This window comes from Atta colombica, unplaced genomic scaffold (assembly GCF_001594045.1).
Source record: "Atta colombica isolate Treedump-2 unplaced genomic scaffold, Acol1.0 scaffold203, whole genome shotgun sequence".
Classification (NCBI taxonomy): Eukaryota; Metazoa; Arthropoda; class Insecta; order Hymenoptera; family Formicidae; genus Atta; species Atta colombica.
Genome location: NW_017259298.1, coordinates 677,470 through 700,134, shown reverse-complemented (window position 1 = coordinate 700,134; position 22,665 = coordinate 677,470). Strand labels below are relative to the sequence as shown.

General features: G+C 31.9%; 1 protein-coding gene across 1 annotated transcript; it reads right to left on the bottom strand.

The window, feature by feature from the left end:
- Positions 1-2,256: 2,256 nt before the first annotated feature.
- On the bottom strand, positions 2,257-21,671 carry LOC108687246 (fatty acid synthase-like). The gene is given in 20 exon segments (XM_018192918.1): positions 2,257-2,367; positions 2,462-2,716; positions 2,847-3,101; positions 3,206-3,719; positions 3,721-3,756; positions 3,995-4,620; positions 4,718-5,411; positions 5,485-5,729; positions 5,845-6,863; positions 6,967-7,386; positions 7,615-7,916; positions 8,228-8,727; positions 8,842-9,162; positions 15,752-15,912; positions 16,012-16,216; positions 16,311-16,604; positions 16,860-17,278; positions 17,460-17,691; positions 18,431-18,684; positions 21,500-21,671. Coding segments are annotated over 20 exon segments (7,035 nt in total).
- Between the last annotated feature and the right edge of the window lie 994 nt (positions 21,672-22,665).

Sequence of the window (22,665 nt, the reverse complement as noted above, 5' to 3'; positions counted from 1 at the left end):
AATATATTTATACTAATCTAAACTCATCCGCAAAAAAAGCGATACACTGAAAAATTAGCAAAAATTTATCAAATTTATCAAATGATCACTTGATAAATAATGAAAATAAAAATATGTTTGAAAATGCAAAATGAAGCTTAAAGTTTAAGAATATTTGAATAAGATTTATTCTGGGCATTATTATCAGGTCAAAATGTCAGGTGACAAAGTGAAAAGATGAAAAGTTGATAATCGAAGATGTGTGATTGTTACGATGCGTAAATCAAGTATGACAGCTTAATGGGACAAAATGCACATGAAAGTATGGAATTTTACAATGCTTTTTTACTGAGTTATTTCAAACTTAAAAGATCGCTGTCATTAGTTATGGTTGTAATTCATCCCATTATGAACTGCATAGAGTTTGACGGAATTGAATCTCATTTTGTGTGTGTGTGTGTGTGTGTGTGTGTGTGTGTGTGTGTGTGTGTGTGTGTGTGCGTTTGTGGGGAGGAAGGTGACATTTTAAAAAGATTGAATTGTAACCTTCTTAATAATGCATGATAACATGATAGTAGCATGATAAAAAAGGATCTATTCAATTAACTAAACATTTTTTAAATGTTTTTTAAACATTTTTTGTAAAGAAAAGAAACGTTTAAAAATTTCAGAAAACATTTCAGAAACATTTTTTTGCTGCATTTGCTGCATTAGATAGTAAAGTTAAGGACCACTTAGGTTTTACTTTTTAATTTGATATAATTCAATCTTACTTAAGATTATATTTAGATTATAATTTTTAAAAATAATATAAGGAAAAGGCTCAAATTTATAAAATTAATAAATATAAAATAATGAGAATATGTAAGGTTATAAGCTAAGCAAAGTCTTCATGCTATATTATTAAAAAATAAGTTTATTTATACGATTACAGTTGAAAACATTTTCATTAATTATTATTAAAACATTAACGCAATTTGAACGGAATTAACTAATTATACCAATAACAATAAATATAAAATCAACGTAACGTAATTATACGAACAAAAATTATAAAAACAAAAAATTAATTAAATTCATGATTATGACTGTAAAAATTCATTGCTATGACTGTGAAATTACAGATATATTATTAAATCGCTTGATAGTCAAACTGTGAAATTGCCGATACATATTAAAACATCGTTATAACTGTGAAAGATACATTACTAAAACTTTAATTTTTAATTTGGTGTGTACGTGTGTGTGTGTGTGTGTGTACACACATACACACACACACACACACACACACACACACACACACACACACATATATATATATATATATACATACACCAAATTAAAAATATCATATAGATATTATACCTATATATAGAGTGAGGTATTTAAAATAGGTGGACCTGAATAATTCGCTTGTTTTTAACAATAGAAGGAAAGAATCAAACAAAAATTACATGTTTTAAGGGGAATGTTTTGGTCGTGTCTTTCTTTTAAGTGAGGGCACTAAAAGGATATAAAGGTTATCTTCATTTTTTTAATTGTATGATTTTTTTTACAGAATATGGTCCCTTTAATTATTCATATAGAAGTATTAAGTTAATGATATAAAAAAATTAATTAGTTTAAGAGATATTTTATATATTATTCTGTCACATGTTGACATAAAATATTAAATATTTCATAATTTTTTGATAACCGTATCTTAATACTTTTATGAACAGAATAATAAGATGAATCAATTGGTGAAAAGAAAACACATAGCTGCTTTAAAAAAATATGTACGCAAAATGAATAATTTTTTAAATAAACATTTTTATGTAAAATTTTTTACATAAAAGTATTAAGATACGATTATTAAAAAATTGATAATTTGAGATTAATATTTGACTTAATATTTTAAGCCAACATGTTACAGAATAAAGTATAAAATATCTCATAAACTATTGATTTTTTATGTGCAGAATAATTAGAAGAACCTTGAATGAAGATATTGTGTAAAAAAAATCATACAATTATGATTTACAATTATTTTTAAAAAATGGAGGTGATCTTCATATCTTTTTAACGTCTCTACTTAGAAGAAAGACAACATGACCAAAATATGTCTTCCTTGAAGAAGAAATCATGCTTCTGTTTAACACTTTTCCTTCTATTGTTAAAAACAAGCGAGTTATTCTGGTGACAAGTTTTAAATGTCTCACTCAGTATATTATACATAATAGCTCTTTTCAAGAAGTTTTTGATATAATTTAATATAATTTAATATAATCTAAAATATCAAACTGTAAATGATAGTTCTCCGTTAATTGCAGCTATCACTTTTTCATTCTTCAAGATCGTCTCATGATCATCTTCAATATAATGTATTTTTACTACATTTTGAGTTACCTTAAATAATTACATGCATCATTAACAAAAAGTATTATTATTATTAAATTTGATTTATTCAGTACAAATTATAACAAATTTTTTAAAATTGTACCTTGTGCAAACCATAGTCTTCTTTAATCGTTGGTATATTAAACGAAGATATACATTTTAGTAATGTTATGGGAGACTTAATAGGTGGCAAAGTAGAAGGATCATATTTTCGGAGAGCGGAAAAATGTTTGTAAATCGTTGTAACAAGCGTCTTTAAATTTGCAAATGAGAGATATGTATATATAACTGAGAACTCTTTAGCGAATATATTAAATCTTTCATTCCAGCTCTCACATTTTTTCAATTCCATTAAAATCTACGAAAATATAAATATTTCTATTTTTATGTACAAGACCATAAGACAGAAATTGAAGAAATTGATACTGATTCACATAAAAAAAAAACGTAATATAAATGAACTAATGTAAATCCGAAACAAAAGTTACCTTTTGAGAACTTCCTGCTGAATATATTTCCTTAATATTAGTTAATAAATCTATCTGAAAATTTGCATCATCAAAATCAGATTCAAAAGATTTGATTAATGCTCGTAAAAGTTCAGGAGTACCATCGATGAGAACAAGTCGACCTTTAAAATTCATAGCTTCCAATCTTCTCGTTACTTCAATTGCGATAAGAGATCCGAAGGAATACCCTACCATTACAAAATCTTTTCCATTTGTCAGTATTGAAAGTATATGCTGCAAAAATATAAAAAGTACTCGATCAAATTTATATCTATTGAAACAATGAAAACAATTTTTTAACAACATAAAATGAAATTACTAATGTGATTATTGCATACGTTTGTGAGTTGATTAGTCGTTTCCAATATCATATCTGTAGAATTGATGTTGCTTGTCTTATAATCCAACAGTGATGTTGAAAATTTAATACATGGAATTATGGTTTTAAATACAGGACCACATCCGTCAATACCCGGTATAAGAAATACTTCAGTCATAGTGCTCTGTCTTTTAGTTGAAAAATCTGTTGGGGAAACAAAGTCTTCATTTTTTAATGCAATACCAATTAAAATTTTTAAAATGTCTGATTTCTCTTTATCAAATTTCTTTTCATCATCCACATTATTGTCACCGATGTTTACAATAGCCATCTTAATGAGTTTTGCGAAAGTAAGATTTCGTATCTCTTGTATTGTGATAAATATATCAAATTCTCGTTCCAGAGTTTGCTTGATTTCTACAGCCATCATGGAGTCTATTCCAAGTTCGGCCAGAGATGAATTTGGACTTACAATTTTTATGTCACTTATGTCTACAATATAGAATACAAAATTATTATAATCAATAGTATGTTTTTTTCATAAATTAGACTAGCAAACAAATATGATAAATATTTGCAAAAGAATAAGTTTCCATAAGAACACCTACTTAAAATATTAGCAACTGTTTCTACCAGACTTCTTTGAACTTTCATTTTTTTTTCAGCTACAACCATGCTGCTCACAATGGGTCGACTTTGAAGTAGAAACTCATCAAGCTTGTCGAGACAGTAGGAAATCTTTTGCTGTAGAGTGCCTCCGATGACTAATTCCTTATCCTCCTCCTGCATGTCAGCGACAAGACCTACGTCACCCACAGCTCCCCACTGAATCGCCAATCCTGGTAATCCTTCCTCTGCTCTCTTCTCGCAAATTCTTTCCATGATGGAGTTAGCCATGCCATAATTAGTTTGCCCAGCATTTCCTCTGCCGCAGGAAACGGAAGAGAATACCACAAAATGCCGCAAGTTAAGACAGATTTTCCTCGAAAGTTTATCCAGCATTTGCGTTGCACGAGCCTTCGATTGGAAGGACTTTGCAAATGTTTCTGCAGTTTGGTTTTTGAAGATGCCATCCCTCAGTACCACACCCAGATTGAATATAGCGTCCACCGGAGCTTCTTTTTCTGCAGTCCTTAAAAGATATTCGCAACCTTTGAGATCAGCAACATCGATATTCTTGATGATTAGAACGTTTACGCCATATGATTTCCATAGTCGAACTTTCATGCGTTGATAACCGTTTTTTATTCCAGTTCTTGAAACCAGAACGATGTTTTTGGCACCACGAAATATAAGCCAGTCTGTTAATTCTAAACCAAATCCGCCCAGACCTCCTAGTATTATGTAACTCCTATCTTTGAGACAATAATAGCGACGATATGCGAGAATGTGCTTATCTAAAGGTTCATTCTTCTCATGAATATTTATAATTATCTATAAAAATAATCATATTTCAAAAATGCATGTTATACATATCAATAGGATATACGGCTTTAATTTACGAATAAACTCTTCTGTTATTATTCAGTACCTTTCCTATGTGTTTCCCACTGGCCATAAACCTGAAAGCTTCTTCAATATTAGTTTTTGGAAAAATTTTTGTTTGAATTGGTTTGATTGTTCCATTTTTTAAACCATCGGCTACCATTTTGAACAATAGAGACTTATATTTGTGATCACTAGTGAACATATTATCCAATACAACCCCATGAAAGCTAATACCTTTATTAAATTCGCACATATTCAGGGAATTATTAGATACAAGATCAAATTTTCCAATTTCTAAGAATCGACCATTTTGAGCTAAACATCGAACAGACGCGATTAATTTTTCTTCCGCCAATGAATTTAACACAATGTCGACTCCGCGACCTTTCGTCTGCTGCATTATCATTTGTTCAAAACTTGTATCTCGAGAATTTCCAATATGATCATCCAAAATAGTCGGAAATACTTTTCTAATAAAATCCCGTTTATCACTCGTGCCTACGGTAGTAAATACTTCGCATCCTTCTTTAAGAGCGAGATGAATAGCTGCTTGTCCAATGCCTCCAGTACCAGAATGTATAAGTATTTTATCACCTTTTTTTATTTTTCCATAAATGTATAAAGATAAATAAACCGTAATATAAACGCACGGGACTGATGCCGCTTCTTCAAATGTCCACACATCGGGTATCTTCCAACAAAGATTTTCATCCTTCATAATGACGTTTGCTATGCAACTGTGAAAGTATAGCTTTTATTTAGTGTCCATTTCTATTACACATCACAATAATTTCTTGTAGCATTACTTACTCAGTGTCACGAATTCCCATTATACGTTGTCCGTTAGCATCGAAACCTACGAATTCCATTCCAAAAGAAACATACTGAAATAATCGTCCTTTTAAAATCGTATTTGGAAATGTCACTTTACCAGTGGCGAACATTATATCTTTAAAATTCAAAGATGAGTAAACAACGTGCACTAAATCCTCATGACGAGACACAATAGATAAATTATTTTCTATCCAACAGAATGTATTTAAGTTTCCTCGAACCTGTAAAAATATAAAATTTTTGTAATATGATACAATGTATATAGAATAAAATTCTAAAAGGAAGTTTCGTAACAGCATTCAATCCTCCATTTGCCAAATAGAATTTAGCATGTACCGTTTGGCAGACATGGGCAGTTTGTACAAGTTTCGGTTCCGATTGTGGTAATTTTAAATGTCTGTACGATCCCCAGGTTTTATCAGGTCGCAATACATTAATAGTCATATCTTTCTGCAATTGCTCTAAGTAGAAGGGATCTTGAAGAGAAAATTTAGGAGCTTTCTCATCTTGAACGAGAACACCTCTAACATATTCTCCGCCTGGTTCTTTTCTTAAGCAATTAATAAAACCCAATAAACCGCACTCAAAATTTTTCTCTCCCACAATTATAATTCTATTATTCTTGTCATCAAGATTGTTTTCGTCATTCAAAAGTGACTTTAGATTCTCTAGCCAATTAAAGTTATCATTACTTATGTAAACAACAGTTCTTTCTCTTATTGAAACTTTTTTCTTCAGAAGCACAATTAACTCTTTATCAGTGCGTTTTTCGAGTATAACGTTTAATTCGTATTGTTGCAAATGTTTTTTATAATCAGTTAAGTCGCACTTCTCACGAGTCAATAGATAACCATCATCTCTCAAAAATGGCAACAGTTGTTCTAAAGATGCGAGTTTGGTCAAAAGATTGAATCCAGCAGCAATTAAAACTTTGTCTTTCACAGATGATTTTTCAAAATTTTTGATTGAGAAGTTTTGCGGTAAATTTTCTGGCTTGAAACGATTTGATGATGTTAACAGTGTGACATTCATTTGTATCAGTGGCAAATCACCAAATGCCTCAAGTAGCAACGAAGATGAAAGATATTCTAATTCAACATCATCGATATCTTCCACTAGTTCAATTGCTTCCACTTTGATAATTTGTTGATCTTCTAGTACGAGTTGAGCCGATAATCGAATTGCTTCATTCAAGGAAACCTTAGCGCGATCACAATGAGCTACAAATGTATGTTCCTCGATAACAGCATCTTGGGCTAATTTCCGGCGAGAGATCTGAGTAGCTTTCAGACCTCGAATCTCTATTCCGCCAGCTTTTATCGTGTTTATCTCCTTATACACTTGTACCTGTAATACTACATAATATGATAAGTAAAATAATACGCCTCATATTATGGAGATCTTTTACATAATATTTACGAATTGAACGATGAACTTTTAATAATGAAAGTCAATTACGTTTTTCCGTATCTGTTGTAACTTTTGCATTATCTACGCTTTCCCGCAGCTTCGAAGCATGAAGCACTGGATTGATCACTAATTTTTGAATACTCGTAGGAACATATAATTCCCTAGTATCATATCCAATAATTTGCATTTGTAACATACTATCCATAAATGTTTCCCAATTATTTTTCCAAACGATATGTCCTTGGATTCCCGAAATAGAGGCACTCTTCAATCCACGAAATAAGCCCCTGTACTGGTATCCACGCAATTTCAACTCTTTGTAGATATCTCGTGCAGTCATATCTTCATCTTCATCATTATTTCCCGATAATAGATTTATCGGAATCATTTCTTGTTCTGAATTTAATGCCTCGTACACTGTACCTGTGACAACAACGCTATCTCCTTCGGTTATTTCAAACTTTCCATCTGTAATATTTATATAAATTTGATTATTTTGCATTTTTGTCATCGTACTATATTAATCGTAATCACGATATTTGCTAATCCGTCGGACCCAGATATTTTTATCAACTGCTTTGTAAAGAATTATATTATAATTTACAATAATTTGAGGTACAATGGACCTACGAATATTGTTGTACGAATTTCAGAGAAAATCCCAATTAGAATTAAAATCACTTATATCGTAAATACCTGTCTGTATTGCAATATATAGTTTCACAGCATCCTTTTTCGACAAATGAATAGCACGGATAAATTTTACATCTTGGAAAACTATCGGTAGTATTGTGTGCATTTCTCCTTTCATCATACCAATAGTTCTCCAAATGAGTCCCAAATAACCTGTCGCGGGTAGCAAATTTTTCCCATCAATTACATGACCGCTCATATATTCATAATCTTCATCATCGAGTAAAATGTTGACATATCTTCCTCTCGATTCTATAAACTCTTGTTCTTCTTTCGATACAAACCAATTTTCAGAATGATTCCATCTGATTTATTATAATTCACGTTTATACATAAATAATATAGAGAAAAAATTTTTCTAAATTTTTTTTTTCTTTTCAATCTAATATGTACATATAATATATACACACTTTTTTATATAAAAATAAAAATAAAATAGGATTTTCGGGCAAATCAATAATAAAAATAAAATTATTTAACATTCGAATGGGCAAGTGAGAGTAACTCCGCGGTTTTTCTTTGCGTTTTCTAGAAAATTTATTCTTCTTACATTAATCTCATATGTTTTTAGGTTGTTTTTTTATTTAGACGTCATCAAAATTATAATGATATCTACCTGATTGATGGAGAAATCATAGGAGTTCCTCGACTAACTGGAAATTCAACTGATGGATACAAATTGGCAACTTGTGGCTGTAAACCGCAATTGTAAAGCTTTCCAATTCCTTGTAGAATTGTATTAATATTTTTTTCGGTTTGTCGTGTCAATACTAAATTTGTCACGTTTACAGATAAAGAGCCTGTCAAAGCGTAGTGTAGAACATCGTCTGGTGCGATTTCGATGACCACAGCATTATTTGGAATTAGTTCCGTTGTTTGTGAAAAGAAAACTGTGTTTAATATACTTTGAGTATGGTAGTGTGCCGATGATAATTTTGATATTGAAGTAAACCATTTGGAGCGAGGTATAGAAGTACTGATCCACTTTGAACTCCGTTTTTTTGGACATGGTATTATTTTATTTAAATTAAGCAGAAGCTGACTTTCTACGGATGCGATGTAAGAACTGTGAAACGGTATATTGCAGTTGATCTTCTTCACGTAAATATTGTTGACCTGATTATTAAAAAATGCAACTGCAGTAAATTGTGATATAAAATTAACTTTTCAATATTTTAAAAACTCAATTTTTTTATCCATTAATTTATATGAGAGCTATTTTAATTTTACCTGTAATTTTTTCATAAATTCTTCTATGGATTCCTTTGGTCCACATACGACGCTGCTGTTCTCACTGTTGTAGCATATTATTTCAATATTCGCTGGACACATATTTTTAAGATGCTCGTAATTGGTATTGACAACCGCCATCGAGCTACGAATTGTTTTTTCATCATCAGCACATGCCAAACCAATAAAGTATGCTGTTAAAATAGTTTGTTCAATAGTGAGGCACTTATCTGCGTATGCACAACCAAGTTCACCGGCAGAGTGACTAATCATGTAATCAGGAGTAATTCCTAAAGATGTTAGGAGATCTACTAAGCCAATCTACAAATGTGTATAAATAATTTTATAGGTAAACACTATATATTATAATACTTATTATTGTTATAATAATAAAATGTGATAAGGTTTTATTTTAATTCTTGGAAAATAATAACATTAAAAAACGTGTTCTACTTACAAATATGTATAATATTATTGATACTTATAGAGAGGAAGGCTCCTATTATAAGATAGGCGCCTAATATAACGACGTCTTTGCTAAACTAATAAACGCTATCTATTGGTCCCACCATAAATTTATTTCTCTTGGATTTATTGCTCTTGGAAAATTATTTAGTGAAAAATTCATTATTAGATCATGCCTTAGTCATTGCAAAAAAATATTTTAGAATTTGGACGTTTTTCTAAGTTTCATTGAGATGAACCTTTAAACCTAGTTTATTATTTAATAAAAAAGTAAATATTTGTAATAAATTCTTCATGTAGTGATAGAGTAAGATAGTACTAATAGAAAAATACGGAATATGAATTGCTTAATTACAGAAGTTAGACTTGATGATAGTAAGGCATGATAGTAAGGAAGATTTGATGATAGTAAGGAAATCGTAATATGAGATATCCAGAATATTTCTAATATGATATAACCTGTGCTTTTATGTCATAGTGAAAATCATTGTTAAAGTATAAATGTATAATAATAAAAATGACAACCGGAAAGAACATCGAGTGTTTCCGCTTGGTCTCACAATAGTTTATCTCGGTTTGTACAACAAGTTAATGAAAATCCTTTATATCAGTAAAAGTTGAGCATAAGATGTAAATTAAGAAAAATAGCGGGAACGTATAAGTCATAAGTTCCGAAAAATTTAATTTTATAGTGCATGGTAAAGTTTTAGAATAGCTAATATCTAAAAAAATATTAATTTATCTTAAAAATATTTGAAACAAAAGTAATAAGTAAAAGTAAAAGTAAAAACAAAAGTAAAAGTAAAGTTTTAAAAAAGTTATCATATAAATTTGAAAAGTTATGATATAAATTTGACCTTGGAATGATCTTGGAAAGTGCTTTCAAGGTTAATATAAAAATCTTTAACGAAATTCCCTATTTTTCATAGCATATCTTTGCAGCTGACTTTGAGACGTTTCCAGAACATTGGTTACAAACCTTTTCTTTATAAGAAGCTTCCGACATTTGGCATTTAAAAATTACAGTACCGCCGGCATTAGCATCACTGAGAAGGTGCACCGCGTGGAAGTTGCACCGTCATTTATACATTTTACGATTTATACATTTTTAATCATAGTCAAAGTATTAAAATTGATTGTATCAAATAAAACTTACATTGTACTCAGCATAATAATGATCCGTTATAATACGATATAATTATATAATAATAACAAAGTCTTGAGAGCATATGAGAAGACGTTTCACGTAGGCAGTATTTATAAGTATGAAAGTTAAACGGAATTAATACCAACACAATCTCGACGATACAAATTTATAACTTATAAAATATGGAAACAAATGAATATCAACATTGACTTTACAATTTGATAATTTTTTTTTATAAAACAAAAGCATATCTATTTTCTCTAAATTAAATCATTATATAGCGAATCTAATAATTCCGTATCATATTTGCATATTAATTATGTTTTTTTATATGAATTTTTATATTCCGAAATTATCTTTTATTTAACCTTTATTCTTTATCTAAAATTTTGATGTCATTCCAATCAAAATCATGATTGTGCTCAATTCTATGTTCTGTTATTACAGTTATTACAGAAAATATTATGTGATGTTCCTATTTATGTAAAAACATCTTTTTGACAAATTCATCTATTGAGATGTTTCACAGTTGTACATTCACTAATATTCAGTATTCTTGGATTATCGAAACAGCAGTTTCCGTACGATTGCGGAGGTTCAGCACCGTTGGATGAGTGGTACATTTAGAAAAATAAGGAGATTAATTCCCAAAGGAGAGAAGAAGTGTTTTTTTAATTATAATTTTTGTCATGTGTATTATGGAATATAATGCAGATCAATAATATTATTTTAATAATAAAACAGAATTAATTAGGTAATTTTATAAAATAAACCCATTTATTTTCATGGTTTTCTTTGGGCGTTAACCTTCAATTTGGTATAACCTTCGGTTGACGATTCGAAATTACACGCAAATTTGAGTATTCTTTTGAGTGTTTAACGCCCAAAATTGAGAGTTTTATTATCTTAAAGCTTATTAAATTCCCTTCAAAATAAGAGAGAGCATATTATTTTTTTAAATTTTGTTCATAGATTTCTAGCATTTACTTAGAACTCGATATCTCATAATAGGAATCTTTTCTCTATACATACGAGGCATTTTTTAACAAATCGAATGGATTTTGTCAAAAATATGGGATCATATGTTTTATTTGTTGTTTCAAATTTTTTTACGCGTTTCCTATGTAATATTAATAAAATAAGCCGATACATATTTTGGCCTTTTTTTTGGTCAGTATTTTCGAAAAAACAAAAAGTTAAAGTTTTAAAAACTCACTTTTTAAAATCACATTAACTTCACTTCTATTCATTCTAGAGCATTCATTCACAGAATCTAAATTGGGCTCATTTTAAATATAAAAGATCTACATTTCTATGTTTACATATTCATTATTATTATTATTGTTATTAAATTATGATTATTATAAACAATTAAAATATTTAAAGTCATTTTACTGCTTAAGGTCAAAATAAAAATTTTTTTTAATATCATGGTATTCTACGTTAATTTTCTATAAAAGTCATTTTTTAAGAATAATCATTTGATATTATCTGCGTGGAAGAAAATAATTTCCGCGGTGGCGGATGCGACGGACGGGCACTGGCCGTTTCATCCTACTGCATCCATCAGTAAGTGTGCGAGAGACTAAAAAAGATATTTAAAAAGATAATAATCATTTCTTATTAATTATAATTCAAGAAAATAATGATTATAATAAAATTGTTATTAACATGATATTTCGATAATAATATATAATAATAATAATAATAATAACAATGATAACAATCAGTGCTATATTAGCACTAAAGCCTAACCCCTAGACTATAGCCTAGAGACAGGTTTAGGGGGGCGGGGGCGATATTTTTTGAAAAGAAATTCTAAAAAATAACCATTTTTTGGCGCAAATGAGAAAATTGTTCGTTGATCGCTAGATGTTTGCTCGTGTCGCATGCTTTAATATGCTCCTATTATATCTTCTAAGTAGATACACTAGGCGGGTTCTAAGCTAGGTCCTCTGAGGGGGAGCGGACGCGGCGGGAGTGGGGAAGATCCCCGGCATCACTGTTCATGTAAACAGTGATAACCAGGATCTTTTCTTATGTAAACCTCTTCTTCACCGATTTTGAAATTAGAGCAGAAAATATTTATTTTAGTCTCACTTATGTACTACATGTTTTCATACTACATGTTTTCATGTCTCTACCCAGCACACAACGTCCGTTGGACATCCAAATCAGGTTTTTATTTAGTCCGAACGTCCATGGACTTAGTACAAATGTTTTAAAAACATACGTTATGCAACGTACAAATATGTTCACATTTGGACATTTTAAAAATGTTCATCTCATGCAAAAAATTTTCTAAATCTGCTCGCAACGTGTTATTTTCGCTGATTTGACAAGTAAAACATTTTTTAAGATCGCGAGCAGTTTCACTTTTATTAGTATGTATGGACGTCTTCTGAACGTCCCATGGACGTCCCTAGGACATGTGTTGTATTGAAAATTTTCAACGACACAAAAGTCTATACTGCATATTGTTTAGATACATTATGGTACATAACTCATACCGTATCAATACGGCGTACTATTATCGACAGGAGAGAGACTCTGAAGATTTCTAATCGAAAACGAGATATACATGATAACTGATATTGTGAAAGTATAGCGGATTTTTTAATCTGAAAATAGTCGTTATAATATTAAGATTAAATATTAGACAGTAACTGGCTGGATGTTCAGTTGAACTGCACAAATTTCTATTAGGTAGGTATTGAAGATGTATCATAATTATACATCTATGATTATATAAGTATTCATGGATCATCGAAGTGCAGCGATTTCTATTTCAGAAATCAAGGATAGTGAATAGTGATATGCAACCGGATGGGTGACTGTTTCAAAGCACTATAAAATTAGTTCTCGAATTCAAGGAAAAACGTTTTTTTTTTATCATAATTTTATGATGTATATTCTGGAATAAGATATTAATCAATAATAATACTCATATAAGAATCATTGTTTTGATTGTGATCTAAAATTTAAATTAATCTTAATTAATTTAGTCCAGTTTTAGTCCATTGCGACCTAAAATGAATGTTTTTAAGAAATCCAAAATGGTAACACTGGATGTCTTTAAAACATTTTTTTAAATATTTATGGATCTAATCTGGATGTTTTTAATATGTCCAAAACGTCCAACATGCGTTTTAAACATATTTTTAAAATGTTACTGTGCTGTTTGGGTATGTCATTGATGTGACAAATTCCCTAACCTTAATAATGTTAATTTTAACATTTAATATCTCGATCTACGAGGCAGTGCATCACTCTTTTTTGCCACATTCATTTCGTACAAAAACGCATCGAATGAGTCTAATTTCGTCAAAATCGGTAAGGAAAGTAGAGTTCTTAAGTATTATCAAAGTAATAAATTTACTGCCAAGATGCGTGCGCAGAGAAGAATAGGTTGCCCGATATTTTGCTTCTCGCATTATTCTGTCAAACTCAGGTAGGGGAAGCCCGGACAAAATAAACGCTCTGGGTAAAGCGAATATCTTTTATTTTCGCTATTATCTATCTTTAAGATTGCACTATGAGGCTCTAATAGTTGAAGGAATGACCGACCGGCGATAAAAGTACGAAACGACATAGGATTGCGTTCGTTGTGTTTAATAAGACATATAGAATATTGAATGATTTTTCCTTAGATACGTAGCTTAATTATTATCTGTAATTCTTCCTTAACCAGTATGAATAATTTTTTAGAAGAATTCTGTGTCTTTAAACGTGTATTCGAAGTTAAAATTTTTCAGTTGGTGCTTCAACTTATTTTAATCTTTCCAAATTTGCGCTAGGGTCCTTTGCGCAAAGCGGGTGGGAGCAAAACGAATCCATTCTCTTTACTCGGTATATAATTATAATGAAAATACTGGGAATATGGAGGGATAGACGATCTTTCGAGTGTAAGAAAGGCAGATATTTGTTTACATCTTATTTTTGTTTATTTTTTGCCACATTGCAATATGATGATTTGTTTATGACTGATTCAGTTATTGCACAAAATGGGCCCATGAAAATTGCATTATATATAGAGGAGAGCTTATATATTTGGTAGCTACTTTTGTGACGATTGCTAGAATTGATTCTAATTTTTTAAATTTTATTTGCATTGCTCGAGTGATCCATTCGCTTTGTCCAGGGAGATCGAGCAAAGCGGATGGTTTCTTTTCTTGTTTTAATTAAAACGACATATTAATGTTCAAGTTAAAAGGTTTTTTTAATTTTATTTCAAATTAGGTCTATAAGAGATTCATGAAAATAAAAATGGTTTCTGATCTCAATTTTAATTGTGTCATTTTTTCTTCTTAACTTTAATACGTCCGCGCTATGTGGGTTTCTCCTCATAAGCGCAAAATATTCCTAGAATATTATATAGATACTATTAAAAAATTAAAATTAGTTAATATAATATTTTGAGAATATTATATAATAATTTTTAATATTACGAGAGTATTTTATGGACATATATACATAGGTTATATGTCTACATAATATTGGTACATAATATTGGTATTGTATCCTTAATATCCCTGACATATTAAAATATTATATTTATAAATTAGTTTTAATTGACTTAATATTAAATACTTAATATTAAATAATATTATGCGCCTATAGGGATATAGCTAATGCTAGGTCTATTTTATATGTCTCTTGTTGGAAGGTATCCTAGGATTTTTAGTTTCTCATACACGGGTGCAATACGATGGTGACGCATCATATTAATAAATTCCCGCCCGTCGCCGCACCGCGGAACTTAATTTCTTCCACGCAGATAATATCAATGACTATACTAAAAAAATATGATTTTTATAGAAAATTTAACGAGAAATACGATGGTATTTTTTTTTAATTTTTATTTTGCTGGCTTTGGGCAGTAAAATGATTTTAAATACTTTAATTGTTTATAATAATCAATTTAACAACAACAATAATAATAATGAATACATAAATGTAGATAATTATTTTATATTAAAAATGAATCTGATTTGGATGAATATTCTGTAGGAATAGAAGTGGAGTTATTGTGATTTTAAGAAGTGCATAATCGGCGAGTTTTGAAAACTTTAACCTTCCGTATTTTCGAAAATATTAACAAAAAAAATTGCCAAAATACATGTCAGCTTATTTTATATAGGAAATGCGTAAAAAAATTTTGTAATAAATTAAAAATATTATCCCATATTAAGTATTAGATTTGTAAAAGAATATGAGGAACAGACTTTGAAAATGAAATTTTGGACAAAACGCATTTTGAAAGTCTGCTCCTTATATGAAAAATAATGGATTCTTTACCTGAATAGCGACGATTCCAAGAAAAACGTTTAATCTATTTTCGCTTATGTTTTCTTCCATTTTTGTTATAATGTCTATGATACTTATACCGTATGGCTTTAAAACATCATTGCATTTTTTTATCGTTTTTGCAAAGACATGGAACTTTAATAAGTTTCGACCTAATAAGATTTTAATTTATAAATTATACCATTTAATAGTAATAAATTATACGATTTAATAATGATTTATTAATAAAATATGAAATATTGAGTATGTACCCATTCCTGGCCAGTGCGTGCCTAAGGCTGAAAATATAAACCAGACAGGTCTGTTCACTTCTTCATAATTTTGAATTTCTTTTATTGAATCTTGTTGAAAAGAATTCAATATTATATATCCTCTCCATGGATGACCCTTTATATTGTCTGCATGAATATCGTGTAACAGGCGAATATATTCTACATCTATAGGATGGTTAGCAACCTGTAATAATAAAGTTTTAAAAATTAAAATTAAACATAACATCTCTAATTATCCAAAGTAATTATCGAAATATTTCTTAAAAATCTAAACTAACGTCATTTAAAAATAACTTCACAGATTCTTCAGTACGTCCAGATAATATGACAAGTCTAGGTAAGTCATCATTTGATGCTCCATTATTAATTTTCTGTTTGGGATTCCACTTCAATAACATATGAGCGTTCGATCCTCCAAAACCGTAACAATTGATTCCTACATAACCATTTGTGTGTGGCATTTGTTCTTGGATGACATGAATGCTTCCATTTAATAAGGCATCTATATCTTTCCTTGGCGATGTATAATTGATATTTGGTGGAACAAAACCAGTTTCGAATCCTATTATTACCTAATAGTTATAATAACTGTTTTGAAGTGTGAATTCGAATTAATTTGTGAAATGCCGACTAATCATACATTATGTACATGGACTGTTTAATAAATAAAAGTGCAGAGTGCTTTTTGAGAACTATATTGGAAAATAAATCAAATTTTTTAAAAAGACAGTAATATAGAAAAATTACAAATTTATCAAATAATCAAATTATATCAAATAAAAATAAATTTTATAATAATAGATAAAACTGGAAGCCATTTATTTTACCTTAGCGATCTGATTAAAACCACTTGCAGGCTCAGAATGCCCGAGATTAGATTTCACGGAGCCGATCATTAATGGAGTTTCTCTATTTTTACACAAACTGTTATAGATAGCAGTAACTTCCTGTGGATCACCAGCTTTGGTACCAGTACCATGTGCTTCAATATAATCCAAACAAGATGTTGGTATTTTGCATTCTTCGTAAAATTCCTTTAGTAAGATATATTGCATTTGTGATGAAGGATATGTTATTCCTTCTGGTTTGTATCCATCGCTATTTAATTTAATATGCGGACATATAGCATAAATCCTCTTAGCATTTTTTGCTTTTTGAAGATATACTACTGCAATTGTTTCGCTACGCGAATAACCATTAGCAGCGGTATCAAATGGTCTGCAATAACCGGCGTTTGACAAAACACCTAAGAAGTACAATACATGTAGTAATGTGTATATGTGTATTTAATTGTGTGTATAATGAATCATGTTTATGTTTTTATAAGGAAGGTGATTTGAGTAATTCTCTAAATGTCATGCTTATTGTATTATAAGACTACTAAATTTTAATAAAAATAGAAAATATATAATAATTATTCATAATACCAAGTCGAGCGAATTGTAGATTTATCATGGAATAAAGACATAATTGTGCTGTTCCAATTATTGCGTCTTCGCATTTTCCTGATTTGATATAATCATAACCAACTGCCATAGCATGAAGGCTAGAACTGCATGCTGTATCGATGGTATAAGATGGTCCTTTCAAATTCAAACAGTATGAAATCATATTTGCCATTGCAGATTTATGGCATCCAAAAACGTTCTGACCTCTTAACTAATTGAAAAATATTTACCGTTGCAATTTCCGCAAATGAATAATAGATTCAGTAGATTTCAATCATTTTTTTTTACTATATAACATTTTTATGTATAACATATAATATAATATGTTACATATTGAGTTAGAGAAAAAGTCCTTTTTTAGCAAGTTAGTAAAAAGATTTTTTTAACAATCCATATTTTATTTTTAAAAAATTAGCAGTGAATATGTACTTTAGGAGAGCTCTTCTCAATGACCTTGATCTTTTCATATTGTTAAGGTTATGACCTTGAGAAAGTTTTAACCGTCGGATGTCACTCGTTAAGAAGTTAATAGTTATATATATATATAACAAAAGAAATTTAAATAACGTCACATTTCTACTATATAAAATCAAAATTTTGACTTCTACCTCATTTCCTTCTCTACTTGGGAGCACACGACTTTCACCTGAAGCGACTATCACCCCCACCTCCCAAGTAGGAGATGGCGGCGCTGTCAAGTGAAGCGCGATGAGCCGTGCTACGAATTCGCGGCGCGAACGGTTTTACCGCACATTGGTTTAATTTCCTTTTTTAATTCGAAAACAACAGCAAATATCTCAAAATGATATAAGACTTTTTTATTCCCCTTGATCCATTCTACGCTCCTAATGTGACTCCTACCCTATTTTTGAGACATTCTGTATATATCTCCCCCTTCTCTCTCTATACACATACATACATATATATATATATATATATATCTTTTTTACCTGAATGTTTTCTTTAAACATGAATCTTTCTTGTGATTCAATGCAAGATGCCCCTATAATTAAGGCAGTATTTTTTCCTTGTAATTGCTTTGGATTGATTCCTGCATCGATAATTGCTTCATAAGTATGTTCCAATAACATTCTCGCTTCAGGTACAAGCGCATGTGCTTGCTCAAAAGACAATCCAAAAAAATCCGCATCAAATTTTTCTATATTATTGACAGTTCCCATACGGCGTGGAAATTCCGCATGCTCTAAAAATGTATATATTTACATAAAGGTTTTATCCTTTGATTATTTTGTATGAAATTTTAATTTGAGATATACTTTTTCACTAATAAACATGTAATGATGTTTAGTCAGAAAGAGGCACTGACAGTGACATATACTGTCTTAACCAAACAAGCATAATTGTAAAAGTATAATATATAATGATTAGAATGATTGTTATTTTAATAATTTTTGAAATTTAATTTAAGGACATCTCCTAAAATAGTTCAATATCTCAGAAAAATAACATCAGATTTTTTTCAGATTTTTTGAACAATTTTCCCGTGCTACCAGAGCACAGGTAGACAGAAAAACACCTTTGTGAACAAAATTCGGCCGACATTCTAATTCTTAATCAATTTTAAAGTTTTCATTTTAATTTGCGATATTGAATAAGTTAAAACACCATTTTGTGTAAATTTTGATTATTTGATGATTCAAATTAAAAATTGCCGATCCAATATTATTATATAATTATTTTTTTGGTAACTTTATTAGATCAGTAATTTTTACTTTGGACCGTAATCTTGGACCAAAACTTATAGTTCATTTAATTTCAAAATTAAAAAAAGAACTTTAAAATTGATTACGAATTAGAGCGTCGGCCATATTTTCCACAAACGTGTTTTTCCGCCTACCCCAACAGCATGGATTAAAATTGTTTCGATCCCCCGCAAGACTGACGAGAGAAAGTTACTGGAGGTAACGAGAAACGAGATGGCCATCGCTAGCTTGAAGGATCGTCCAAGGGTCGGACGAAATTTCAGGCAAGATCTAGGCCTTGGCCTCGGAACAGAATAGGGAAATACTTGAGGCAAATTTTTAAGAGTTGCCTCAGATTGGAAAAGTTCCCTCCCCCCCCCCAATGGAAAAAGACAAGATCCTTTTATAGAAAGTGGGCCGGCCAGCGGAGTCTCCATAGGTCTATAGGCTGATTTGTTTGCTGAACAATACTGACAAATTCTTTGAACGAGTTATCACTGGTCGGATTTTCCGGGAAGACTCCGATTTATTACCAAGACAGTATGGATTCCGCGAGGACCGTCGATTCTATTCGACAGGTTCAGACCCTCATAGCGTTCATAGTCGGAGAGGAGGATGACTATGTCGTTTGAGTCACAGTCAACACTTTTAATACCCTCCCCTGGAATCGAGTAATGAAGGCGCTGAAACATCATAGCATTCCTCCTTATCTAGTCATCATTGTGTCGGATTATATCCGGGGAAGAGTGTTGGAATTCCGTGACAAGGAGAGACTCTTTGTCACGGAATTCCAACAAAGCAAAGGAGCATCATGCGTCCATATTTCATAAAGGTCCATGCTCGGGCCCTTCTTTTGGAACATTGGTTATGATGCCCTTCTCTCGGCTGTCATGACAGATGACACTTTGGTTCTGGTCGGAGGAAACGACTGAGGGAAGCTGTAGCCACGGCAAATATTGCGTGGCATGCGCGGTTCCATCGAGGGAATGGGACTGAAGGTGGCGCTCCAGAAGACCGAGGCAATGTTTATACACTACGAGTCTTTGGATGTGCCAGCCCAAATAAGAGAGGATCAACCCCCGTTTAGGTGATACCCGAGATAAAATACTTGGGTCTCAAGCGGGACGGCCAAGGATTCAGAGCTCACCTCAAGTCGCTGACCCCTAGAGCGGGCAAGTGACACCTTGGCCAGCCTGGGAGGACTGAGCGCTGCTACGTGGCAATTGTATATGCACGCCGTCCTGTAAGAATTTCTGTACAGGCCCCGATTTGAGATGGGGAAGTGCGAGCTGACCCCTGAATATGGCAAATGCTATTCCGGATTCAGCGAAGGCTGGTCCAGCGCATCTTCAGAACGTACAGGAAGCGTTGGCCGCTGTATTAATTCTCGTGGAGATTCCGCCAGTGAATCTTCTGGCGGGAGGCAAGGGGAATAGCCCGAGATGTATCTCTGGGTCAAATTGATCCGCTTTAAGAGAGGTATCGTCACTCTACAAACAATCAATAAGAAGAGGGAAGAGGTGCTGTGGATCATTCGAGAGTGGCAAACACGCTTCGCAGACCCATAATATGCGAGCGCCCAGGTAATCCAGGCCGTCCATCTCTGTCCTGAATAGTTGGACAGGGGGGATTGACATTTAGAATGACACTCACTGAGCATAGCTGCTTTGGTGAGTATCTGTGTCGAATCAGAAAGGAACGTACTGTGCGGTGCCACCATTGCGCGGCCAGTCAGGATTCCGTTTAAACAAAACATAAAACCGTATGTATAATACATATAACATACGGTATTATACGATATAAAAACCATGTATAATACGTTATGATAATATATTCCAACTCTCGACTGATCGCGTGACAAAGAAGTAATAATGAAATAAATAATACACTCTAATTGCAGGAGTGTGTTGTTTTATTCATTTCATTATTACCGAAAACTTTGAATGGCGCGTGTTATTTATGCTGTTTCCAGCTGATATCCAGCAATGACATCCTTCCGCTCTTACGTCGAGACTCTTATTAAAGGGACTTTACTGCACGCGTACCCGGAGCGTCCTCATCTAGGCCTGAGGCAGAACACCGGCGGAGATTTTAGTGAGTGCAAGTCTCATAATCTTCGGTTCCCGTCCTGCGAACCGAGATTATGCGTAAGCATTTACTCCATTTTACAAAACAAGACTTAAAATTATTCAAAAAATCTAAAAAAGATTTGGTATTATTTTTTTTTAGATATTGAAATATTTTAGAGAGTGTTTTGTTTAAATTTAAAAAATTATTAAAATAATAACCTAATAACCATAAATATGAATTAATCACCTATTTCCCATCGGTTATGATCTGCTGTTACAAGATCAATTTTATTAAATAAATTTTCTTTAAAATGTTTTATATCATGTGAATTAGGAAATCTGCCAGCAATACCAGAAATAACGATTTCCTCACCGAAATCAATATCGTTCCAATACTTATTTGTTTCTTTGCCATCCATGATTTTTATATACTCGGATAAAGTCTAGAAAAATACTATGTATTTATTTCATGCAAGGTTAAGTTTATTTTTCTTTCAACTGAATTATTAGGTGTGCAACTTCGCTTCCGCCGTTTTCTTATAGATGGCTTTAGCGGTAAGTGGTGGTCGAAATAAATAGATCATAGACGTCATACAATAAACTTGGGCATCTGTCAATATAACCCCATAGAAACATTAGTCGATTTGTGTCTGCATCATAAAGTTATTCTCGATTGAAAATGTCAGTTTACGAGCCAAATTCTCGTCATTTGCAGGAGGTTTTAATTTTTTGCTTCAATATGAAGAAATCTGCGGCTAAGGCTCATCGAATGCTCTCAATACTTATGAGGCCGCTATTAGTGAAAGAACGTGTCGTGAGTGGTTTCAACGCTTCAAGAACGGTGATTTTTGACGTCGAAGACCAGCATAGCGGTGGAAGAGAGAAAGTTTTCGATGATACAGAATTACTTGAGCAAGACTCGTGTCAAAAATCAAGAAGAATTGGCATGATCATTGGGAGTGACTCAACAAGCCATTTCAAAACGCCTCAAAGCCATGGGAATGATTCAGAAGCAAGGAAATTGGGTGCCGTACGAATTGAAGCCGAGAGATGTTGAACGGCGTTTGTTTGCTTGTGAACAGCTGCTTGAAAGGCAAAGACGGAAGGGATTTCTTCGCATTGTGACTGGGGACGAAAAATGGGTTCATTACGATAATCTCAAGCGCAGAAAATCATGGGGAGTTCCGGCCATGCTTCCACGTCGACGGTCAAACTAAATATTCACGGCTCCAAGGTCATGCTCTATATTTGGTGGGACCAGCTCGGCGTAGTGTATTATGAACTGTTAAAACCGACTGAAACAATCACAGGCGATCGATATCGAACGCAATTGATGCGTTTGAGCCGAGCATTGAAAGACAAACGGCCGCAATACAACGAGAGACACGATAAAGTGATTTTGCAGCATGACAA